This window comes from Zeus faber (assembly GCF_960531495.2).
Source record: "Zeus faber genome assembly, chromosome: 1".
NCBI lineage: Eukaryota > Metazoa > Chordata > Actinopteri > Zeiformes > Zeidae > Zeus > Zeus faber.
This window is the reverse complement of record NC_137193.1, coordinates 22,966,591-22,993,835: the sequence shown is the minus strand read 5'-3', so window position 1 is coordinate 22,993,835 and position 27,245 is coordinate 22,966,591. Positions and strand designations below refer to the sequence as shown.

General features: G+C 44.9%; 1 protein-coding gene across 1 annotated transcript; it reads left to right on the top strand.

Moving 5' to 3' along the window:
* Positions 1-1,761: 1,761 nt before the first annotated feature.
* tinagl1 (tubulointerstitial nephritis antigen-like 1) lies at positions 1,762-27,245 on the top strand. The gene is made up of 12 exons (XM_080002516.1): positions 1,762-1,932; positions 5,807-6,118; positions 8,938-9,004; positions 13,010-13,102; positions 13,214-13,328; positions 16,177-16,303; positions 16,549-16,699; positions 16,797-16,983; positions 18,462-18,507; positions 19,768-19,891; positions 23,716-23,761; positions 23,879-27,245. Exons 2-12 carry the CDS (start codon positions 5,815-5,817, stop codon positions 24,047-24,049), a joined length of 1,431 nt encoding a protein of 476 aa, XP_079858642.1. The 5' UTR covers positions 1,762-1,932; positions 5,807-5,814; the 3' UTR covers positions 24,050-27,245.

The window sequence follows — 27,245 nt, the reverse complement described above, 5'->3', positions numbered from 1 at the left end:
ACACACACACACATATATCCACTACACAAATACATGAACACACATGCATGCCATGTGCCATAGATGCATAACTTGCAACACACTCACTACCACCTCCTACAGAGGTTGGGAAACGCACAGTATTGCTAATAGCCACGTTTAATGATTCATCCTTGGTTTCGCTACAGATGGATCCATAATGAGTCACACACACACTCCCTTGTCTGGAGAACGCCTCCCCTCATTGGAGAGTCTAGTTGGGGCCAAGGACCCTCTCTGTGCTGTCACTTCCAGATGTCTACAATCAAATGTCTGTGCATTTACCGTCAAAGGAGGCGTATTATCCGTCCACGCTCTTCATAGGTGACTCATCGGTAGCCCACCATTTACAATGACATTCTTGACATTGGGTACAGCGGAATCCGTCTTGCCTCGAAAGGCAAACAACACATACAGTAAAGTGTCGCCACAGCGATGACTGGACCCCTGTAATGATTGGCAGGCTCCAATGAAGACAAACACAGTAAACAGGGATCAGTGCACCTTTCTTCAGGTGGGGTTGGGTTGAGCAAGGAAAGCTTACACTGTACGTCATAATTATGGTCTTGTCAGAATCCAGATCCTGTCAGATCTATCGTAACTTTGCTCACGTTAATTACACAAGTTGACTGGAAGGATTTGAGTTCTGCCCGCCTTGTTGTAGTTTGATGTAGATAGAGGCTACATTGCAGAATATAATATTTTCACATGTGGACACTGAGGGTGGCCTCATTTACAATTACTATAATGCATTTTGTAGATTTGTACGCTGAGTTTAAAACAGTGTCCACTGAGTTGGCTCTGTGTATTTGCATTTAACTGTATACATTTTTACATCTGTCAGTTGTTCTGTCTCTCTGTCTGAGGTATTCTATACTCCTTTTAAAGTTCCCTTCTTAGCTAAAAGGGTTTTTGGGGCCCCGGCTGCCGCCCTCCATCCAAACCTGCCCTCCCCTGCCTCCCCTGCTGTGTTGGGGTTATTGATTCAGCCTTTAAGTTTATTGATCAGCTTTGCAGTGGGGGGGGGGGTCACAGCTGTGGCTCTGGGGACCACCCTGTCAACCTCAGGGTTCCTCTGTCTCCTTCAACGTCCTTCGCAAAAACCGCCCGGTGAAAAGGGCTGACCCGTGTTCTAAGAAAACACCAGCAGCTAAAACGCACCGGGCACCACAATGGACGGGGTGTGGACATGTGGATATTTTACAGGGGTGTTTCACAAATGATCAAAAAGTGTCTTTTTCTGTATTGGGCTGAGTCGTGCAGTCCACAACCACTAGGTGGTGGACTGGAGGACGACAAATGGGAGAAGTGACCCTGCCATGAGATCACAGAGGGAAAAGCCACAGCCAGAGAGAGGAGAGGGAAACCTCCAACACAAATGTTTGTGAAAGTAACCACCGAGAAATGAAAGCCAAAACTGCCAACTTCTGTTTGAGCTGTCCGAAGGAAAACTATTAACCTTTATACTCCACATCCAGAGTGGATAAGACTCAGATCTGATAGGATTTACCTTGCGGCTGTTTTACCGTAATGAGTAGAGAGGGAGTGGGAGAGAGAGAGAGAGAGAGAGAGAGAGAGAGAGAATGTCCGAGAACCTGGGGGTTGAGGAGGCAGTGACTCAGGGGACAGGATAGAGAGTGAGTGAGTGAAAAAAGGGGGTTAGGAGGAGTGGTTTGTCCTTGCATACGCCTTTATATAGAGAAAGGCAGGGACTGACAGATCAGAACCTGTGAGCGGGTACAAGACACACACCCACAGAGCGAGAGAGAGAGAGAGAGAGGGAGAGAGAGAGAGAGAGAGAGAGAGAGAGAGAGAGGAGGGCTGACTTTCTCCCTACATGTGAGCAAGTTCATGAGACACATCTCTACCTTGGTGACGGTCGTGCTTGTGGGATTATAACCAGTTTTGTTCCAGGTAAGAAACCTAGTATTTGCGTTCATTTTCCTGTTTTCCTTCAGTTATTCACCAGTTCTTCCCTTCCTGTCTTCCTGCCAGGTTCCAGGCAGGTGCAGGGCTGAATGTCACTAGGTAGTGAACAGTACTCTGAAGAAATAAATAAATAAACAAACAAATAAATAGATAAATAAATAAATAAAGACGTTCTGGATTAAGTAAAACAGGTAAAAGTTGAAGTAAAAGTTTCTTTGGACTAGACCTTATTTCACTGGTTTCAGCGCCTTCATTGTGTTTCAGCGAAGGTGCAGTAGCTATGTTACTAAAGTCTCATTGTGATACCGTTAAAAAGCTGTTTACCTTCTGGGCGTAGGTTTTTGACTGAACTGTTATTCATCAAATCTGAGAACGGATTCAAGATTCTCGACATTGCAGAGTGAATGAAGCGCAGGCTCAGGGGAGGCATGGCTACCAGAGGTTACTGAGTGCATGTCGGGTTTGGCGCCCACCTTTAATACCGATTATGGAAGTGATAATACATCCAAATAGGTAATCCCTACACTAATGAGAGGACACCTGCACCGTACAACACGGCGGCTGTGCGCCCTAAAGTGGCGCCCTAATTTTGTGGTACGAAAAAGAAAAAAAACTCTGAAGCTCAGTGTGACTCTCTGAGCTAGAAAGGCTTTCAGACAGACAGACCTACTTAGGGCACCTGACTCAATCTGTGCAGTCATGTTTCAAAGTTCAGCTTGTTGCTCCTTTATGTCTTTATGCTCCTTTATGACGTGTGTGACTTATGTGGGAGCAAGGGAGAGAGAGAGAAAGAGAGGGAGAGAGAGAGAGAGACAGTCTGTCCAGCAGAGAACTCTTCAGAGATCAAACCAGTTTGGTGCAGTCGGAGCACTCAGATAATTCAGAATAGGACTTTGATGTGCATTAAACTGCATTAAATTGCAGCCTCTGACACTGTTGCAGGGACTTTTGGCAACAGTTTGCAAATGTAGCGCATGTATGCACTTGTCTGTATGTGTGCCTATATTGTGTTTCAAAATGTTTGATTTGGGTTCATCTGTGCTATGGCCGGATGGGGAGCAGCCCTGAGGAGCCATATGGCCTCTGTAATAAAATCAGCACAAAGCAGAGAATCCTTGATCAGTAAGCAAATTAAGAAACAAGTACTTCATAGCTGCATTATTTTTAAAATACGTAAATTGTCTGTGGTTCATAGGGAACCTACTGCATGAATGAACATTGTGGATGATATAGAAGGAAGTTACAAACCTGTCATAACACAAACTAAACATTTATTTAGTATTTCCAGACAAAATTCACTCTAAATATCAGCACAAACTTTAAGTTAGATTTAAGTCCCTAGGTTTGCTGAATGATGTAAAAACCTGTTGTTTTTTTGATATATGTTGCCGCGTATTGCTATGTTAATGATGAGGGCTTGTTAGGATTTAGTGAGCTTGCTCTTTTTAACACTCTTTGACCCCGGGCCCTCGGCAACTCATTCTGCAGAGTGCAGTGGGTGTTTTATTGCACCGCTGCTACAAGTCTGCTACAGCAAAACACTGGTTCGAAACAGGGGCCCTGGCCGTGCCACCATATGCCTGTTTGTGAGAGTGTGTGTGTGTGTGTGTGTGTGTGTGTGTGTGTGTGTGTGTGTGTGTGTGTGTGTGTGTGTGTGTGTGTGTGTGTGTGTGTGTGTTTGGACTGAAAGACCTTTTTCCGGAGCCCCTTCGTGCGTAGAGGGTTCATTGTGTTCTGAGTCCTGATTGGATAATAAATGATGCTCTTTACGTAAGCAGCGTTCAACCCTTTCCCTTTGTCTAGCCCCTGTCCAGTAACCTGAGACCAAATCACATACACATACACATGCACACAAACACCAACACACACTCCAATGCGACCAATTGTTTCACCGACAAGGGTGAGGGTTGGAGTTGAAAGTTCACACAAACACACCTGCAACCGCTGAGCTTAGCCAGTGAAGACGCTAATAAGGGGTAGTTACACACACACATAATTTTTCTATTACACACGCACGCACACACACACACACACACACACACACACACACACACACACACACACACACACACACACACACACACATACAGTGTAGTTGAAATAGTGTAAATATTTCCTCCTTCTTGTCCCACAATGGAGTGCCGGGACCTTGCAGAGACACCACCTGAAACACAATGTGATGACATCAACAGAGAGAGAAGCACTTACAGATCGTGTGTGTGTAGCCAAGCAACACCACCCACCGTGCACTACTCCTTCCACTCACTCTCTATCGCTCTCTCTTCCCCATTTCTGATTCATTGTCTCTTTAACCTCTTCCAAGCACGGCGTGGTATATTCAGATAAAGATTATTATGACCGCTGTCCATAAATGCAGTCAGGAGTGTGTGTAACAGGGACAGACTGGTGGGTGTCCGTGCACCCACGGGTGGGGTTTCGTGGAGTGTGTCAGATTAGCCGTGACAGCAGGAAGCCACTTTTCGTTTCTCTAACTGTGATAGCATTCTAATCTTGGATGATAATGTCATCTCTCGCTCTGAAGATACCCTGGGGGCTTCTAAACGTTTAGTTGTCTTTATGACTGGTGATACCATAAACAAAACCGAACTCTCAAGGAGTTCATCCGAAGTGTTTGAGTAAAGGTCAACGACTTCGTAAAAGATTCAAGAAGCCTAAAATGCAGTGAGCTTCTGACAGATGCTTCCCCCCAGAGGCCCATAAAGGGCCAGGATGGGAGGGGGGGCGGAGCAAGCAGCTGGGGGCCTGGGTCGCTGGACCTGGGACCCCAATCGAACCCTCCATGTGTCATGCGGTGTTAAAAGAATCTCAATCGTTTCTAACCAAGACCCATCCGCGCTTCCCCACTCCTCTCCAAAACGGAGGATATTTTTAAGCCTTAGCTGCTGTTTGTTTTTCTGGTTAAACGAGAAACTCCAAAAATAAGCGGAAGATTTTTTGATTCTCTGATAATCATGTGGACTCCTATTTGGGCTTCGCTGCCAGCACAGCTTAGTCTCATCCACAAAGTGAGTGTGTGCGTGTGTGTGTGTGTGTCTGTGTGTGTGTGTGTGTGTGTGTGTGTGTGTGTGTGTGTGTGTGTGTGTGTGTGTGTGTGTGTGTGTGTGTGTGTGTGTGTGTGTGTGTGTGTAAATTAACCAGCAGGTGGTGGACAGTGTGTTGCCAAGCGGTCATACTCTAATTATGCAGCTGACCCTGTAACCTCTCCACCTTTTTCTCCCCCGCATGAAGTATGAGATATATCAGCTCCAAAATAAATGACTCAGCTATCTCTGCAGTGCACGAAGTTAAAGTAAAGTGACCGCATCCTTGTTGGGGATAATGCGTTAACCCCACGATACTCTAATCACATTACATCAGTCTTCAACGTACACAATATATCACTACTTGTAAATCCAGTAACAACATCACAGTTTATAGTCAAAGAATTATGCTGCTATTTTCATCTGTCTCAGTTCTATATGTAACTAATAAATGAAGGAATATCCTTATGAAAGTATGACATGAACACTGATATCATCAAACCAAACAGGAATGTCCATCACGGTTTCAGAACCTAATTCCCTTAACCCTAACCCCAACATAAACAGAAACTATTACTGACAATTTAACAACACTGAACAATCATGCATAACACATGCATATGAAATTTAAAACTCATACTAAACAATAAAACGTAATAGCACAAAGTCTGAACACGATGCATGCTGGGAAACGGGGAGGCACAATGCTAGCTGTGCGGCAGTTAACGTGACAATGCATCTCGGGCGATACTTTTATGGTATCACTGATACCATAAAAGCCCTATAACAACCTTTTCCTATCAACAATTTCTTTCCAGATTTCAACATGAAGCTCATCCTAATGGTTTCGGCAGTGTTGCTGCTGGTGGTTGCAGAAGGTACCGCGGACAGGATCCTGTCCAGGAGGACCAAGAGGGAGCTGGCGAGCCCGCTCCACATGGGGGGCATCAGGGACCCATTCGGCTCCTACTGCCAGAGGAGGGGGGGTTGCTGTCCTGGCAGGGATGACCTGTGCACCGTGCCGTACCTGGACACCATCTGCTACTGTGACCTGTTCTGCAACCGCACCGTGTCCGACTGCTGCCCCGACTTCTGGGGGCATTGTCTGGGTGTGCCGCCCCCCTTCATCGGTAAGCAAATAGACACGTGTACTTATGTGTGTGTGTGTGTGTCTGTGTGTGTGTGTGTCTGTGTGTGTGTGTGTGTGTGTGTGTGTGTGTGTGTGTGTGTGTGTGTGTGTCTGTGTGTGTGTGTGTGTGTGTGTGTGTGTGTGTTTGTACTTGCAGCACTTTCACAAATTTAAGTTAGGAGCAGATCGTTTTGATGGTACCTAATGCTGTTACCTACCTTTAATTGGCAAGCTCACACTTATTCAAAACAAAAAGACAACTTTGTATTATTATAATAATGTTAGACTGATAATGGTAAATCAATTTTGTTCAAAGGTCAAACAATGTCTATGGCCTACGCTCAAATATCTGTGTTTTGACGGAAGTCCCCAAGGTACAAATGGAGATGGGCTCAACATTTTCTCAGTTCACTGGTCCTTCAGATTGGAACAAGTTACAAAACACCCTGAAACTGCTGGAGAACGTCACTTTGCATGTGACCAAAGCCGAGTGATGGTTAGAATTATGGGGCATCGAGTAGGAGTTTGAAATTGTTTTACCTCCTCGACCTCCACGTCTACATGTTTCAATTGTAAATGTTGTTTGATGCTCGCTTGTAAAAGAGATTCTGAATCTCAGTGAGTCTAACCTGGTCAAATAAAGGTGAGGTAAGTAAGGTCAAATAAATGAATTAAAATAAAAATACGTGACTACAATACCAAAGTTGCAAGGAAATGTGTTACAGTGACATCAACTATACTGTAAAGGAATTAAAACACAAGACCTTAAACATTCAAACTTCAAAAAAGTGCAAAAGACCATTGACTCTGTGTGTATTTGTACAGTTTGAGGGTGCGTGCTGAGGAAAAGAGACTCCTCCTCGCCACAGTGCTGCCGTGTTAACGGCTGCTGATCAGGTGTAAAATGCGGCGATGCTGGGGCCGGTGAGAATAGAGCGCAGAACAGTGGGCTTCCTATTATCCCAGACAAGGAAGGAGGGGTGGATGGAGAAAAAAGAATGGGGGCTATGTGGAAGGAAAGAAAGATAGACGCCGGGTGCATGACAGGAGGCGGGAGGCGAGAGGGGAGCGAGGTCGGAGCAGGTATGTGCTCGACAGACGACGAGGAAGTGGCCGACGCGATGGGACGCACTGTGGGCTTTTAACATGCGTGTCAGAGGACACACACACACGTGCGCACACACACACGCGCGCACACACACGTGCACGCGGACACACGCACACACACGCGCACGCGCACATCTGTTACTTACCGTATTTACCTTGATAAGTTACGATTAAAAAAAGAATATTGCATTGGGGTCATTGCATCAACCTGAGAAAGTGTTGAAGAAAACAGGATTAACACCTGTTTTCTTTTGGTTCAATCAGCTTAGAATTTGCACCTTAATTTTTTTATTTTAAGTTGAGGAAACCTAAAAAATAGGGATTGAACACAAATTAAAGGCTTAAAAATTCCAAAGGCTCTGTGGAACATTAAGGTGATCCAATGAATTACCTTTTTCAGTATATTTCCATACATATATATATATATATATATATATATATATATATATATATATATATATATATATGTGTGTGTGTGTATATATATAATATTATGGTAGTTTATAATATATATCCATCTATTATGTATTATGTATATATTTCATGTATTTTTAATTCATTTAAATGAAGGAAAAGTATATTCAATGAATTTTGACTGAATTTGGCAATTATATTTGAAATGCTTTTAAAGGTGTATTATGAAAAATTGTAATCATTGAATTCTAATACTCATGAATTACGAATTATGAATTACACTGCACACAAACACAGATGCTTACGCTTAAGGTGATAAATATCGTTTGTGCTCCTTCAGTCGCTGCAACACGCCACTGAATCGCCACTAAATCTCTCTGCGTTGGTGTTTGTGAAAATAGACTGGAGAAAAGATCAAATCTGCACCTCTAAATCATCACCATCAAACTCTCTTCTTTCAAAGCTTCTATCTGATGGTGTGGATTTTATGGAGTTGTTGTGGAGCGGTTGAGTGGGGAGAGGGATGGGTATCTGAGCTTTCTGAGGACCGCCACTATAAATGACATCCCCTCACACCAGAGGCGGAGGCGGTCACGTCACTCCCTAAATTCCACTTAGAATTATGATGTTGGCACCGTCCAATGACAACATTTTGTCATAATTCAACCTTCACAAAGAGATGGTTTCTGTGTCTGTGCGGTGGAGGAGGCGGAGCGGCAGGCAAAGCAGGTTAAGGCTCAAAGAGGGCCCAGCAGGCAGGAAAGAAGCTAACGCCACATTCCTGCACTGGATTACTGGAGCTCAGTGTTACTTAGACCTCACATATTCTAAGCAAAACACCCACCCACACACCCACACACACACACACACTCTCACACACACACACACACACACACACACACACACACACACACACACACACACACACACACACACACACACACACACACACACACACACACACACACACACACACACACACACACACAAACAGCAGGCAGTACACACCGTTACTGTTGAGGCTTTCAGTCCTTGTGGATGGTGGAGGGGGAAGGCCAGTGTGTGTATAGATGTAATGTGTTGACTGTGTTTCAAATAATGATTGGGAATAGAGAACTGTGAAGACATAAGATGGAGGAAAAAATAAATTCCATTACTAAAAAAAAACAAAAAAAACCTGTGCTGAATATTGTATGTCAATCAATACGGCTTGTTAGTGTTTGTGCTCATGTGCGTGTTTGCTCTTGAGTCCGTCTGTAAGTGGGACATGTGACATTCTCCCGTTTGTCTCCTTCCCAGGCACCTGCGAAAGAAATGGAAACAAGTTCTTTTCGGGACAAACGTACAAAGATAACTGCAATTTATGGTACGTGAACCTCTCTGTCTGCGCCGCTCCTTCATCCATCTCTTTCCTAGAAGTTTTCCTTCTGTAGAGTCTTTGTAAAAACAAGAAACAAAGGATATCTGCACAGGGAAAACGCACCTCCCAATAACTCATCACGGCAACATTCAGACCAAGATGGGTCTGCGTGGACGAAACGTTGCAATAATATATCATTGTTAGCTTGACTGTCACTTTACGGAAACCTTCAGTTGCTTGACATGTTCATTAGCTCAGACATTCTATGATTTTAAATCACGATTTCAAACAGAGGCAGGAAAACTCAGAGAGACATTTGTAGAATCACCCGCATGTGCGTGCGCACACACACACACACACACACACACACATACACACACACACACACACACACACACACACACACACACACACACACACACATCTGTGACTGTTACTTACTATATTGTCCTTAATAAGAACCCCCCCCCCCCCGAGTCTCCCTTCACTTCCCAAACGCACGCAGGGGAAATGAGCTGCTCATTCAGGGTTAGATCAACTCCCGAGGAGGGATAGGGGCGGCAGCGTCTCGACATCTTCCGAGGAGCAACGTGGCGAAAAAAGAAAATCTAGTATTATCGAAAGGATTCAACCGCCTAAAAGTGCACTTATTGTGTCAATCCAAAATCCAATTTCCAATTTCTGCTCAATAAAGTAAAATGAGCTTCTGACATACTGTAGATATATCTTTTTTTTATTGATTCAAAGGTCATAAAGGGGTGGAAGTGTCCATCCCCGGGTCTACATGATCATATTAATGTTCAGGGATCAGGTGCACCGGCGGATAGATTTACCACTATCTTGTTGGTTTACGATCCTGGGATGAAGGTTAAGGGTTTCTTAATCCTCCATGTTAGAGCCTGAGACGGCCTGTTATCTCCCGGGGACCCGATGTGCCGCCAGTGGTAATGGAGTCGATTCTGTTTGTTGTCACTTGAAGAGACGATATGGATGACAGTCAAGGAGACATAAAAAAAAAACGGAAAAAAAAAACCAGTTCTTGAAATATGAGAGGGGGCGGTGGAGAGGACCCAGTGGGAGCCCCAGCGGGGAGTGGGAGGGAGGAGGTGAAGTGAATGAAAGGCAGAGAGAGGAGGAGCTGAATTCCTCACCTGTTCTCCAGTGTGCTTCCTGTCATTTGCCGTTCCTCAAAGACAATGTTTTGTGGGTCCATCACTTTCAACACGGGGTGTAACTGTGCGTGCGTGTGTGTGTATGTATGTGTGTGTGTGTGTGTGTGTGTCTGTGTGTGTGTGTGTGTGTGTGTGTGTGTGCATTCAAGTGCCATTCCTCCTTACATACAGTACTCTATACAGTATATCTGCATATTAACTCGACAGACACAGTCCGTGTCTTGGTTTGTCCAACCAAACCCACCCTGACCTCGCTGACACTACACCAGCCTCACAGCTGCTCTGTGTCAGTCTGATACCACTGAGCCATCACAGCAGCTCAATTTGGCTTGACCACAGGGCCCGATGGGGGCATAAATATGTGATGCCTGGTTGATAAATGGATGTAGGTTTTTTGGGGGGACTAAGTGAGGTTAAACAAACATGAAGATGGAATCCAGGTCAAAATAGCCTCTGGTGTTTCAGGCTAGAAGCAGGAATCGGTGCCAACACCTACTCTCACTGTTAAACACATGAGCCTTACGGAGCCACACACTTTCAGTTTTTAAAAGTGCACACACACACACGCACACACGCACACACGCCCACACGCGCACACGCGCACACGCGCACACTCCTGTCCATTGCTCCAACTTTCGCCAGTTGTTCATTTCCCAAGTGTGCAGCCGGCTGTTCCTGTTCTAATGAAAGGCGATCACTCCCTCGCTCTTCCTCTTCCCTCCCTTATCTCTCCCTCCCCCACGTCTCCGTTGGTTAACGTCACCAAGATGACCACAGCCCCAGACAGAGAGGTATCACATACACAACATTCAGGTCTTGAGACCTAGGAGGCTCCTGCCGCCAGAAAAAATGTTACGAAATCTAGAAGTCCAGTTCAACCCGTGTCGCTTTCGGTGCCTTGTTCATGTTTATTTTCCTGCCGGTGTCTGTGTTATTGTTAGAGAGTGTCTGTGAGGACGCAGATAAGCGATAAGGTAGTTATTTTTGTCTCCATAATTGCATCTCCAGCCAGTTCCTTCGGACTCCAGATAGGCTTGATCTGTTCCTGGGGACGTGCAACGTGGTGCCTCCCACTGATACAATCGATTTGACCGCACATAGAAGGATCTCCTATCTGCATCCAGGCTTGGCTGGAGTTTCTTTGTCATCAGATGCTCTACATGTTGGCCCTCTGGGGACCTGTACCATTTCTAAGGCTCTCCAAATTGGACTGCAATAAGGCGGCAACTGCTGAGGCCATTTCCCTGCCAAGCTAGTTGGTGACAGCCTGTCGCCTGCGGTTCCAGTCCAACTTATCAAGTGGTTGTTTATTGCCATTGGAGATGCTAATGACGTTTGACTAGTCTGTGGGTCTGTGTGCTGTTAGAATGTGAGCATCAGGAGATCGATGTACAGTATAAGCACACACATGTTGACTTGGCATACCGATACAATACATGTAGATTAGACACCAGAGCATGTCTTTCAATCTGCCTGTGTATCTTTGTGTGAGTTCTTGTTAGTTTTTCTGCGTGCGCTCGCGTGTGTGTGTGTGTGTGTGTGTGTGTGTGTGTGTGTGTGTGTGTGTTGTTCTGGAAGACTGCTGAATGAATGGCCTTAAAGGTCAGAAGCATGTGTGTCTTTACTAAAATGGTGTGACAAAGAATGTGAGATATGACCTCCCCTCTCTCAGCACAGACCTCATAACTCATTCTCAGACACACATTGCATCCCCAAGGCTGCATAACAGCCCAGGCGATGTCAATGAGCGTGTCTGCGAGTGTGTGCGTTCCGGCCCGTTGCCGTGTGAATTAATGTGGATTTTTGACCCATTGGGTTTGGTTTCCTGCGCTGCATGCCTAGTTTCCCCTCCGATTGGAGGAAAGAGTCAAAGGTCGTGGTCTGTTTCCTACAATCAAAGGTAACAAGCTGTCGAAGGAAGCCGCTGGGGCTAATATACCTAATGTTTGACCCTCTGGTAGAGGTGATGAAAAGATGGAGATTGATTTATGTGTGCTTAAAGGTGTGTACAGTAGCGACGGTGAGGATTGGAGTGTGTGCAATGTACATGGCCAAAATCCACCAGGGAGGAATGCTGAAAGGCAATACATTAATGGGCTTCAGCATGAGTAACAATTTGGGTTCTTCGTCGTTCTGTCTCTCCTTCCTGCAGGAAGGACTCAGTACAGTAACCTTCTACACACTCCTGTGTTGGATAGAGCCTTATTGCCGACTGCAGATATGGACACATTTCTCAGACTGTGGTTTTCCATATCAGGCCTTGGAGGCAAATTCTTTGGAAACTTGGTAGATGCAACATTTTCAATTAAAAGTTATTTGAAGAAAAAACGCCATGTGTCTACAACTTTGTTCAATGCCATACACTTCCAAAGTATCCGGCGTCGGTTTAGAAAAACTCTGTCTCTTGTGTTTCCTGGATCATGATGGCACCCAATTGAATGTGTAGCTACACACACAAACACACATGCTGTACATGGACAGTGGCAAATGTCCATGTACTGCATTCTTTCCCCCCCAAGCCAATGCAGTAACATCATCATTAATATCCTGCTCACTTATCTCCTCCATCAGAACCTTGGCTTCTTCATTCCCTCCGGTTCTCTTTGACTAAAAATGGAGATGATTTCTGCCCCCTTTTAAAGGAGGAATGTTCTCTCAACTCCCCCTTACTCTCTAATTCAGTTCCACCCTGGGGAATTCCAAAGTCAGCCTAAATATTTGCCCTCTTTTGAGACCGTCGCTCTCTTTTGCTTGTTTTCCAGTATGTATCCATAATGACTTTTTTCCTCAACATTTAAAGTTCTAAGGGTTTAAAGTGTCTCTTGCTTGTACCCTACAGTACATGTGGGACCACAGGCCGCTGGGAGTGTGAGCAGAACGCCTGTCTGATCGAGAGCGACATGATTCAGGCAGTCAACAGGGGGAACTATGGGTAATCCTCACACACGGCGCACTGGAAATATTAATTGCACTATCATAAAGATGACTGCACGCTCCTCGATACACATTAGAGTACTCACTTTGTAATCACCTTTTTGTCCAGATGGAAAGCAGCGAACCATAGTGAGTTCTACGGCATGAGTTTGGACGAGGGCATCCGCTACCGCCTAGGCACCCAGCGACCTTCCAGAACTATCATGAGCATGAACGAGATCCAGGTAAAACAGCACTTTCCTTCAAGGGCTTGACATGCCTAGTAATGAAATGCGTGAAAAACACTTCAACTGAGAAGACGCTGAATGTATCTATTGACTCAATTCTTTGCTATCACTCTTGGTGATATATCTGATCTTTTTACTTATTTCCTGGCATTTTAAATTTGTGAAAAAATAAAGGAAAATATTATTCAGAAAATTAAGGTTTTGATTATGGTTACCATTACCAATTAATTATCTTAATGCACTTCTTTGTGCTCCTCGGCAACTGTAGTTAACAATAGACAAAGCCTGACAGTGCAACTAATTTTATTTGGGAATTTAGACAAATAATATGGGTAAAACACTTTTATGTATAAAACACACTGACTACATGAACCACTGCACTGTAGGGCATACTCTGGAATACATTATTACATCATGTATGTCGTTTATATTATATCTGTGATATCTCTAACAATAGACAGCTATTATCATTAGAAATTATTTTGAAGTTGTGTTCCTTTTTCAAAAGCTCTTGTGCGTGCAGTTTGTGTACCATGAATCATTCTATTTTTGCTGCAATGTCATTATATAACAAATCAACACTGACAAATTTTTGCTGAATAACGGCGGCCCATCTGTATGGGACAATGTCCCAGTCTAGAAACTGGTTTTCTCTGATTTGTTTAGTCTGTGTTTACATTCTTTACATGAGACGGAAGCAAAACATCGGCAAAACATGAGGTCTGGTGGCATGAGAATAAAGTACCACCTCCTCCCACGGTCTGCCCCACCACCTCAACTCACCATTCCACCCCTTTATCCCAACCCACAATTCCACTACAGCCACAGCTCCGCACCTCCCCCCTTCCATTCTCCTTCAGCATGTCCCTACCTGTGCCAGGAACCAGATCACAGCAGGGCAGCAGGCTCATTCATAAATCTGCTCTCCCTTGATTCCGCCCCGCTCTCTGACACTCTGCCTCTAACCAAAAGACAGATTTTTGTTTCTTTGCTTTCTCCCTTAATAAATCTCAGTGTCTTTCTGTGAGTTCCATATCTGGGGAACCAATGTACACTCACTGAGTACTTTATTAGAAACACTATACTAATACTGTGTAGGGCCTCCCTTTGCTCTCAAAACAGCCTCAATTCTTCTTGGCATGGAATCCACAAGATGTTGGAAATATTCCTTTGAGATTCGGGTCCTTGTTGACATCATTGCATCACGCAATTCCTGCAGATTTGTCAGCTGCACATTCATGCTGCGATCTCACGTTCTATCACATCCCAAAAGTGTTCTATTGGATTCAGATGCGGTGACTGGGACGGTCACTGAAGAACACTGAACTCATTGCCACGTTCATGAAACCAGTTTGAGATGACTTTTGTTTTTTGACATGGTGCATTATCATGCTGGAAGTTGCCATTAGACTGGAAGTTGCCAATTCCTTGATTGGTATTAACGGGTCCAAAGTGTGCTAAGCACTGCACATTATTACACCACCACCACCAGCTTGGACTGTTGCCACAAGGCAGGTTGGGTCCATGGATTCATGCTGTTGGCAGCAAATTTTGGTGAGCCTTTGCCCACTGCAGCCTCAGCTTTCTGTTCTTGGCTGACAGAAGTGGAACCCGACGTGGTCTTCTGATGTTGTAGCCCATCTGCCTCAAGGTTTGACGTGTTGTGCATTTTGAGATGTTTTTCTGATCACCACAATTGTACAGAGCGGTTATCTGAGTTACCATAGCGTCTCTGTCAGCTCAAACCAGTCTGGCCCTTCTCCGTTGACCTCTCTCATCAACAAGATGTTTCCATCCACAAACTGCTGCTCACTGGATGTTTTTTGTTTTTTGCACCATTCTGGGTAAAGAGTAAAGATCAGAACAATCTCACATTCCTCAGTTATGCATCAGGAAGTTGTTATTAGTCTGATCTTCGAGTAGCTAAATATTAAAGCTAGGAATGCACAGCCAGCCAGTCTATGTATATAAAACACTTGCCAGTTATGCAGAAGCACGTGCTTTTTAATCACATATCTGAGAGTGCAAGAAGACATCCAAACTGGTGAGCCGAACCGGCTGTTCACAGCACTAATAAGGACGGCTGAAGGAGAAACGGAGCCTGATAGATAATTAAGGAATGCACTCGCGTACATCGTTTAGAGAACAATTTATTACCTCATCAGAATGCCCGTCTCGTCGTTAAGACCGACTTCTGTCTAAGTGTCGGGTGCACAGCGATGACGGTGTCCATATTAGGTATCAGATTTGTTCCTCTTCCTATCTCCCACGGCTGACGTAACACGACGGTCTAGGCCTCGTGATTTAATGGAGTGGGCTGTGTGTGTGGACCAGGATCAAAGGTTCCTGTCTTTTCTACAGTGTGAGAGATCCGGCGTGAGGGTCCAAATGGTCCTAATCGCTTGTAAATAAGTTCTCTCTACTGGAAAGTTTCTTAGCCAAATTATGTTATCGGCCTATGATCCACACTTGCCACATAAACCGGCTCTGAGGTGTTCTGTGTTCTGTGCGGGCAAACTATTACGGTGCGCTCCTCGACATATTCAGCGAGTGTGTTGCTAGGACAGTGACACTGTTTGCCAAGTTTTTGTTAGCCCAAAACCATCTGTACGCAAAACTAGAGCCATTATTGTCATCTTTATTTTCTGTTATGATAGATAGATATACAACAAACCTACACATGAACAAATACATATCATACAAACAAACAATATGCTGATAACTGTTCCCAATCAGAACCTTTATTGTCACTCGGCTGTTTAAGTGACGGTGTGTCCGTGATAAATGCAGGTCGACATGGACACTCCCTCAATCTCTGTTCCCCTTTCTTCCTTTGTCCCCTCAGATGAACATGGACCCTCAGAGCGACACCATCCCTCGTTCCTTCAACGCAGTGGATAAATGGCCGGGGAAGATCCACGAGCCCCTGGACCAGGGCAATTGTGCTGCTTCCTGGGCCTTCTCAACGGCAGGTAGGCTCTGCAAAGAAAATATAAGAGGAATAAGGAGGAAAAAAGCTTGAACTGGTACTGTTATTAGAAATGGATGGACATGGATTTATATTCAACAAAATATAAATATGGAGTTATTCCTTATTCTCCCTGAGATACTCGAGAAATACTTAGACCTCCGCAACCACACACGACATACTGCAATGAAAATGATCACTTTCTATTCACTGCATAAACTTCCAAACTCCTGTCTTCCTCACCGCTAGCCGTGGCGTCAGACCGAATCTCCATCCAGTCCATGGGTCACATGACCCCTCAGCTGTCCCCGCAGAACCTAATTTCCTGCGACACCCGCAACCAGGGGGGCTGTGCGGGGGGCCGCATCGACGGGGCCTGGTGGTATCTGAGACGGAGAGGGTATGAAGGCATTCGACTACTTACAACATCAACATTTGAGGCCTGATGCTGAAGGAAGCGCTTTGAAGACTCTGCTTATCCATCCTTTTGTTCTCAGGGTGGTGACGGAGGAATGCTACCCGTTCCTGGCTCCGCAGCAGACCCCTGCTGAGGTGGGCCGCTGCATGATGCAGAGCCGCTCGGTGGGCCGGGGCAAGAGGCAGGCCACGCAGCGCTGCCCCAACACACACAACTACCACAACAACATCTACCAGTCCACACCGCCCTACAGGCTCTCCTCCAACGTAAGGACAGCACACATATACTCCCAAGCGTTTTTAGTGGATGGATGGGTGGTTGGCTGGCTGGCTGGGTGAGAGGATGAATGCATGGATGTCTGGCTGGATGGATGTTTGGATGGGTGGGTAGATTGATGATTGATTGATTGGGTGGATCGATGGATGTTTGGATGGGTGAGTGGTTCAATTGATGGATATTTGGCTGGATGGATGGGTGGATGTTTGGATGGGTGGGTGGGTGGGTGGGAGGATGGATGGATAGATGGAGTTGGCTGGATGGATGAATGGATGGGTGGATGGATGTAAAAAAACAGGAACGCGTGGGCACACACACTCATTCACACAGCGTAGTTTAATAAACCCACACACGCGCTTTAATCTTCAATAAGTACAACGGCTGGAATAAGCCAGCTGTACATTGGTAAGAATTCCATGAGCCATTGTGGACAATAATCTCTCTCACGTGTCGGTCTCGCTATGTTTTCGTTGCATACCTTCATTCACGCATACCTGACTCCTTTGTGAATGATTGTGGAAACCTAACGAAAGGCGAGTTCAGATCAAGGAGGGCAAGGAACATCAAGCCAGCGAGGTCCGATGCCGTATACGGAGACCGGCCGTCTTATTATCATTGAAATCACGGTCACTTACTTTTGAACCTATCGTGTTATGATTGATTAGCTTGATTTGCAAATAAAATCCCCTTTGTACAGTAATAGCCACAACTGTACAACTGTTTAACTATTTAAAACTTTGCCTCCCCTTAATACAAATAACCTGTTTGCCTTTTTGAGTTGTTATTACAGTGACTATAATGGAATAATATAACCCAATGTTAATAACCCATTTTTATGTGATCTGGTGTTCACAAATCCATCACCAATTACAGAAACTTGATACTATATCATCAATCATAATATTAGTCATTATGTCCCAGGGCTGTGGCTGGCTGCTGATAATAGTACCCCCTTTTGAATAATTATTGATGGCAGGGCTGCTTATGAACTCCAATAATAACTCCAACAATAAAATTCTGTCATCTGAAAGTTGTATATATTTTTAAGTCCTGAAAGTGCAAGTGGTTCTTGAAGGTTCTACAGCGATAATGCAAGGCACCAGAGGAAAATATGTTTTTATATCCTTCTTTAGAGTAGATCCATCTAGGAGAGGTGTCGTTTAACAATCGCAAAAACTTTTGGTTTCCATAAGCCGTCTCCGTGTCTCATCCCCCTCAAAGCTGGCCGCCAGGCTGCAGTCAGCATGTGGTGTGTCAGCCTTCAACCATCATTGTGAACGACGGCTAAATGCCTCTGAAATTATTACAGTCTGTTGTTTCCTGTCTCCGGATGGCTTGTGAAGTCGATAAATTGAGCATTAAGAGCTTTTCATCCTCTCCATATTACTGTCGTCAAATGATATTTCTTCTGCCCGTATCTCCCTCCCCTGCCAATAACGCTCTTCCTCTTTCATCCATCTATTTTTAGGAGAAGGAGATCATGAAGGAAATCATGGATAACGGCCCTGTTCAAGGTGCGTTGGTGTCTGAAACCACCTTTTTTAATTTTTACCATGGAGAAAAATATTTACAGCCTCCCGGTATTTTTTCCCTCTGCCATTACGATGCAGTTATTTCAACCATGTGCTCCACACGGCCCCAGAGACGGCAAACTGACCTCAGATGAGCTCATGCATGACCCCGTCATCTTGCACGGCGTTGTCTTGAGTTCTAGCTTTGACCCCAGAGTCACCCTGGTCAGAAATCATCTCCATGGTTGAGCTGATCAAACCACCTTAACAAGCAAATAGTCTCCGCTTCTGAGTGCTTGTCACGTGTACTTGAATAGTGGGAGTGGATGCGAGGAGATATTTTCTATGATTCTGTGCCAGTTTTATTGTTTAGAGGGACAGGAAGCCCCTCTTGGTTCTTTGGTCAAGTTTTCCTATTGAATTTTTTCCCAAACACTAAGTTATGTATCGGGGGGGGGGGGGGGGGGGGGGGGGGGGGGAATAACGGGAACACATAGCAATACATTAATGTCAAGAATGCAATTACCTAACAGCTGCAACCCCTAGAGGAATGCTGTCACACAAGTCCTGAACTGTGTCTAGAGGGATATTGGACCATTCTTCAAGGGGGAAGACTTCCCGTTGTTTGAGGGATGAAAGCCCTAGAAATCTACTTCACATTCATTCGCCTCAGAACTTACGATGAAATGTTCAATAATGTTGAGATCAGGTGATTGGGGAGGCCATGGTAGGATAGGCGGTTGTATATCTGTATGACTTGCTGTCATCAAAGTGTGGGCGATACTAGAGGAGGCGATACTAGATTCGGTGCAGGTAGGCCAACAAAGCATAGAATGACTACGCCAGATGTCTCAGACTGCTACTGGGAATGAGAAATACACACAAAATAAATGATAAACACAAACACACACACACACACACACACACAAACACACACACACACACACACACACACACACACACACACACACACACACACACACACACACACACATACACACACACACACACAGTTGGCTCTTAGCATTTCACTTTCCCTCTCCAAGTTGTGGGTGTGCGTTCCTCAGGGGGGGAATTGTAATTTGCCTTCTCGGTGAAAAAGGGAAATTGCTCTTAGATGAATCGGCCTTGGACCAAGATTTCAATGTGTTGCCGCACGTGACGGTTTCACCTTTCAAAATGGACGCGGTCACATTGTGTGTTTGTGTGTTTTATGTGTCTCGCATCCGCCCATTAATTCCCTCTGCTTGTTTGTTCTTGCAGCTATTATGGAAGTTCACGAGGACTTCTTTGTGTACAAGAGTGGGATCTACAAGCACACGGACGTCAGCTTCACCAAGCCCCCGCAGTACCGCAAGCATGGCACACACTCAGTCAGGATCATTGGGTAAGATAATGCTGTGGTTTCTGTTTTTTTTAACGCTCCTTTTGGCCTCATTAGCTTGGGTTTTGCTGATGAGATGTTTATTTTCACTTCAATTAGTCTGTGGTTAATGTTAAAAGGAGATTAGATTAGAGGCTTGTTTGCTTTGATGCCTTTCCAGTTGCCACCGTGGTAACACCAACTGCTCTCCGTCGTGCAGTTAGTTGCCTTTCAACCTTTCAAGTCTATGAGGTAAAAAAATCTAAATCACATCTGCCTTCCTTTACCGATGTCTGGACGACTCCCTGTTTCATCCTCAGCAAATTACTATTTACATGCATGGTGTTTATGGGGGGGAGATTTAGCTATTTATTAGATCAGGGCTACTATTTTTTGGTAGTCTGTGTGATCTCTGCACTATATGCCACGGATGACCGAGGACACACTTTGGCTCCACTGCACCATCTGCCCAGACAAAGCCCACCCGCCACCCCAACCCATCCATGGACTGCAGCAACCACAAATATGTGGGCGGGCAGACGACACACACCTGGATCCCCTGCCTCCACCCATCCCGTCTCCGAAAACACCCCACAGCCCCCCCGCCCCGCCAATCATCACTCTGCACCCCCCCCCCCCTTCCCTTGCTACCCTTCCCTTGCTACCCAGTCTGTGTTCTCTGCATTGTCACACGGCAGTAAGACCTCATCCAAGTCCAAATAGTTCGGTTTTTGTTTTCGACAGGTAGCTGTTTTGTTTTTTTTACAGACTTTGTCTTTATGTGCTGTTTGGAAGGCAGCGTGAGGCCAGGAAAGGCGGTCATAAACACACTTTTCATTGGTATTTATCTGGCAGCGCTGTCAGTCCACCAGCTGTTTTTTTTTAGTGTTTGTGTTGAGGCGATAACATGGTATTGCTCACTGGTAAGTCTAATTTTGGAAATGAGAAAAAAATCGGAGCTTTCTTCTAATGGTTCAGTTACAAAGCTTTGGGGTGTGCCTTTCCCCGCGTGTGTCTGTGTGTACGTCTGTCTTTCTGTCTGGTTTTTCTTATCTGTGGTGCTTTGCTCCTTGACAATAATTTTCTTAGACAATAAAAAGTTGTGGCTGGGGGCGATGTCTGTCTCACAGTGTGAATGGAATTTAAAAGACGCCCCCGGCACAGAGATGATAGCGGTGCTTTTTCTGCTTTTATCTGATTGCTCACTGATCAAGAGAAATGCGACTCGTGTATAGGGGGTCCAAAGCTCTTCCTGTCCCTTCATAAACATTGCATTTCATAAACGTTGCATGCACAATGTGTGTATTTGTGTCTTTTATGAAATGGCATGCCATGGTAAACCTTTTCAGCCAAAAAATATGTCTGCAGTTCCCAACCTGTACTTACTTTACCAACCACGTGTTATAATAACAAATGCTTCTATGGAATGTCTGTGTTTTATGTCCTTGTGTAAATGTGCATTTGTAGCCATCATACTCATTTTGTATCATGACATAACTGTGGACGATGCAGCCGCTAAAGACACCGATACTGTATGTACGGTGTATGGTAACAGCCCCCCAACCCCCATACTTCTCACTGTGGTACTTCTACATGGTTTAGAGTGCAGCAGGAGTAGGGACCTGGATGGCTGTATGGCTGGTTGGCTGGGTGTATGGCTGGTCCGAAGGATGAATGGATGGATAGGTAGAGGGATGGTTGGCTTGCTGGCTAGCTGGCTAGCTGGCTAGCTGGCTGGCTGGCTGGCTGGCTGGCTGGCTGGCTGGCTGGCTGGCTGGCTGGCTGGCTGGCTGGCTGGCTAGATGGAGGGATGGATGGATGGATCGGTGGTTGGTTGGAAGGGAAGATGGTTGGCTGGCTGGCTGGCTGGCTAGCTGTATGGGTGGAGAGAGGAAGGCAGAAAAGAGGGGGAAGCTCGGTGTTTGAGCTCCGACCTGTCGGCCTCAGCCATCGGTGTTTACACAAGCCAAATCCCGTTGCGGTGCGTTCCTTTAAGCTCGGGGCCTGGGAAAGTTTGTGGAAACAGCATTGAGGTCCAGTGTGGTGGAAAGGGTATTGTCTGGCACGCTGATCCTGACTGTACTGCACAGAGAGAGGGGGATCAGGAGCCATGAGAGGAGGTCAGGGGTGGAGCGAGGGGGCGATTTGGAAGGGCAGGGTACACAGGGGCAGTGGTATGCCCATCATTGTCCACAAGGGAGCAAGAGAGCTGATTGGGGGACAAATAAGAGATCAGCAGTGGTCTGATTCTGTCTGGCTTTAATGCAGGGAGGCAAGCATGTAGACACACACGCACGCACGCACGCACGCACGCATGCACACACACACACACACACACACACATACACAGGCACATGGACAGGCATACGCATACACACACACACCAATACCTAATGGAAAATGTGCTTCAAACCCATCAGAGCCTATTCTATTTTAGGTTGTAAATGACTTCTAATGTTTACACAGCTGATTTTATTTGCCTGCTCAGGGTGGATGTGATGTCTAATTCTACCAAGCAAAATACTGGGCTAATATAGAGACATGCTTATCAAAGGTTGAAGGTAGGTGTTCACAGCCAATGTTGTGGTTGCAAGCTACTGTGTTGGCCGCTGTTCTTTTCCCAGCATTTCTTCTCCTTATAAAAGATAACAAATAACAAAAAGATGTCTTGTGAAACTAGAGGTCTGGAGTGAACAAACAGGATGGAAATAGGCTTACTTTTTTTTTTTATCAGGATAAGCAGAATGCAAGCCACATTAGAAGTTGGCAGCTGCCACCTTAGTCCGAAATGCATTGCCGTTTTGGTCTCAGGCCAAAGTTTCCTGAGAGCAATGCCTGCTGGGTAGAGACAGGACTCTAAATTATAGTCTAGATGTGTGTGTTGTCACATTTATCCATGTGTGTGTCAGGTCAAGTCAAGTTTATTTATATAGCTCTTAATCACAATACAGTCTCAAAGGGCTTAACAAACACACATTTCACGCAGAAACCAATGGCCTCCCCTTATCTGAACCCTCTTCTGGACAAGGAAAAACTCCCAGAAAACCCTTTGGGAAAAAAAAGGAAGAAACCTTGAGAAGGCGCCACCGAAGGAGAAATCCCCCTTCCAAGATGACTCAGGCTGCAGTGGATGCCGAGTGGGCATCATTATTAATATAATATGACAAATCACAACTTATTGTATTTCTATACTATGCAATGTTAAACAGTAGGAGAGTCTATTTATTGGTGCACAGTGCCGCAGGTAGACGCCTCCAGGGAAGGGGTCCAGGTCCGATCCAGGTTGGACATTTAGAAAGGGTCACAACCGGACAGTCTATCTGTGGCTCGAGGACCACAGAAACAGCCTCTTTAGGCCCCTGTTTTTGTATGTTTGTATGGGTGTTTTTTGTCTCAGTGCTACGCGGACGCTAAGACGCCAGGAATGAGGCAGGTTCCACTTCCTCACTGACCATCCCTCTCCTTCCTGTTTCTCGCCTGGACTAAGGAAGTAGCAGAGAGCGGCGGAAAGGGGGAATTCCATGCTCTGTCGTTTGGAGTCCCTTAGAGCTGTGTGTGTGTGTAGGTGTGTATAGGTGATTGTGTGTTAGAAACCACTTTCTGTGACTTATGCCCTGTGAAACCGCCATAAATAACGTTGTGTTTTCAGGATGTTGTTAAAGATGAACGTTTTTTTTGGGGTTCGCACCACCTAGAGCTCTTCCTCCCTTTTCCTATCAGCAATGCCAAACATATCCTAGGTGAACACATTCCTGGAGGGTCGACATTTAAAGGCACAGCCCCTGGTATTGTTTGTTTATTGGATGAAAAATATTTTAATATCAACCTTCTCTACTTATGTACCACAGATGGGGAGAGGAGAGAGACTTCAATGGGTCGCTAAGAAAATATTGGGTAAGTTGTATGTTCGTGGTCATAAACAGTACAGACATGTCCCTTATCCATGTACATCCCAAATGTCTTCATCTTGGGGAAACCGATGCGAGTCATCCGCTCGCTTTCTCTCTCCAGATCGCTGCCAACTCCTGGGGGAAGAAGTGGGGAGAGAGCGGCTACTTCCGCATCGCCCGCGGGGAGAACGAGTGCGAGATCGAGACGTTTGTGATCGGGGTGTGGGGCCGGGTGACGGTCGAAGACATGCACAGCCACCACCACCACCACCACCGCCGCCGACGCAAGTGAGAGGCGAAAACGGGAGACACTCGTTCCCGCCGAGGTCGCCATTTTAAGGAGGAGCACGGAGGAGAATCGCATCACCAGTCCCACAGCGTTAGAATACCCTGTCGCCCACTGTATCGGCTGCTTAAGCCACCAAATTAAGCTAAGAAACTTATATCTCTCTGCCTTTAGGCCTTACTACGCTCTGGGAGCTACGCATGTTACGACCCACCAAATATTTCTTTCCTTCCTTGTTTTAACCATTTTAGAAGAAAGAGAACACTTCCAGAATACATTCATGGTGCCAATGATACACGTCTACTTGATAACTCCAGTACATTGCCGAGCATCTCAGGACGTAGCTACTCCATAGGCCACATCCCAAAATCCTCAGTTGAACATCTGGCGAGACATCGTCACATGACAGCGCGATGAAAAGTAGATGAATAGAGCAGTCATTCATTCCTTTCATATGTTCCCAAGTCAACCTGAATTTATAGTTTTGTAGTTTCAGTCCTGTAGTCCAATATGTTGGAAGCCAACCCCAGGGGCGTTGCTTTCAGTTGACTGATTCCCCCCCCCCCCCCCCCGGGGATTAACAAAGTGTTATCTTATCTTATCTCGTCTTAATTCCCACGCTCACAGAGAAAACACATGCATACAAAGGAGTAGTTTATGGCAGAACACATTTCAAACACGTAGAATCTTACACTGGAAGTTAGTTGGGAGTAGGGACAAAATCGATAGGTGCTTCAAGGAGGACACATTTGGTCTCATTTTTAGGTTGGAGCGATTTACAAGACCACTATTTACCGCAGGAGATCAGAAAGGCACATTATGAAGCGTCATCTGAACTGTTGAGACAAATTCCACTCGCAAGGTGAATGCTTTAAAGTGAGAGTGTCAAAATGAATATTTCCGACCAAGTCTTTACGCCGGTGGCGGAGGTTGCATTTTTTTTAACAATTGACAATGATGTAAAATAATTGAAATTGCCACCACACCAGTTATCTTTCTTTATCAAAAATAAATATGCAGAGTCTGTTTTTTTTCCACAGATGTAACGATGAAGTAACCGTTGCTGGAAATAATCAATAGCTTTCCTTTTGTCTACGAACAATGATAAAAGCGTTAAGGTTGACCTTCCTGCTTTCCCATTAACTCTATATCATTGTGTCATAACAGTAAAAATGGAGAAGCATTTAGGGGTCACAAGCCTTAAAGAAACAGTGCTGTTTTGGCCTCTGAAAGAAAATAGTATTTGTGTGAAGTCGTCTTAATTAGTTTTGTGTACACTATGTTACAAACATGTTCTGAGGATGTTCATTTTTTGTTGCTGTTGTATTTTACTTCTTATCTTATTTCATGCTTATGTGTATAATTACCTTCTTCTGCAAATTCAGCCGCTCCGAAGGGTGTTTCAGTACGGCACTAAAATTTCACATACTGCATGATTTCACAAACATCTGTTGGAAGCCAGGGTGGAATTTGCAGCCACAACGTGTTAACCACTTACTCACAGTAGATTGTTTGGTGTTATTGCTGACAGTGTTTAATTGCTCCACAATTGCAGCAAATCACAGGTTAATTGTCGAGCTTGTACAGGTGCTCTCTTGTATTCCTTCTGGTATCTTGACTCGACAGATGTTTTCTCCTATCCTCTATGTGCATTTTTCTGTTAACACCAGGACTTATGGTGTCTTCATTTATGCCTGCCACATAATGGCCTTTGAGTTTTCTTCCCAGAAAATGCTCACACAATGCACAGTGCCTTATGACCACTTCACTTTAATTGCATCCCAAAAGCGCCCGGCCCCGAGTTTTACTGTCTAACATTTTCTACTTGATCTTAAAGTTGCAGATCAAGTAGCAAGATCGCAGCCAGATAAGGAATAGGCATGAAGAGGGAATAGAGGGGGGTCTGGATGGACAAGCAATGTGCAGTGTTGTAGAGAAGATATAATAGATCAGTGTTGGCGCATTAGCCCTGTGATCTACTGAACCTCTGCTTCCAGTCCACAGGCAGCGAAGGCAGAAGGTGTTCAAAAGAGGAGTACGTCAGGGTGAGATGCATTATGGGTTAGCCACGGACTACAATGTAGGAAGGGTAGTGTGATGGTTAGGGTGATGGAGGGCGGTTGACAATATTCTTTGCTATAATTGAAAATGTATGCTGACTATCCCAGGAAGAGTTTGTCAACCTCTCCCAGTAAGGATGCAGACCTATCTCTGCTACAAGAATGACAAAGACCAATGGAAAATATATTTTCAGTACATTTTACTCTGTTAGATACCTTTTTTTTAAACAGGGAAAATGGGCAATTGAGAACAGTTTTCTTTTGCAGTGGCCCCTGTTCAAACACTCTGCCGTTTTCTTACACTTTACCTCACAAATATTTCAGCTGGACTTTAACCGGTGGAGCTTGAAAGTGTTTAAGGCAAATCCTTTTATGAGACCCCCCCATCCGTATAATCTACAGTCATTACAGTTGTATTACCTGCATTCGGTGCGTGCCCATTTTCCAGCATATTGACATACACCTTCAACCCCGATATCTATTGAGAGTCACCCTGATGGTCAACCTGGTGCGTTGGCAGTTTTTCCCATGCAGCGGGCCCGAGACGTGTCCTTATAGGGATAAGCTGCTGGTACAATCGAATTAGTCATGCAGCGGAAGCAGTGGAAATTGACCAAAGCCAAAATAATTTCAGTTTTTTGTTCTTTTTTTGCTAGACATTTTGATATAAATGTTATGTCCATGTCTGTCCACGTCTGGTTTGAAATCCAGCTGCATTGACAGTCTCAAAAAATGTTTGAGAAAATGATAAGTCTAAACAAAAGCTTTTGGCATTGTGGCCTAAAAGCAGAACAAATAAACAGAGATAATCAACAATGCCCTTTAGGAAAGTCAGTCAGGGAAGTCAGTTCTCTAATGATAACAAACACTTTTTGTTGAACAATTATTATATATTTTTTCTCAGCTGTACTGCAAAAGCATCCGAAACTGAAACCCTCGTCAGAAATCCATGTATTCTCAAAGTAAAAACAATCACTGCATATCACTCATGTGTAGACTTTATTTATGAATGTGTAATTTATATACCATTATTCTCCTTTATTACCTGTGCAATGTTTTATTATCCTTCGTTTCGTGTATTGTGTGCACTTAATGCAAAACGACAGTGTTTTTGTGGCAAAATAAAGTCTTTCAAAAACAAA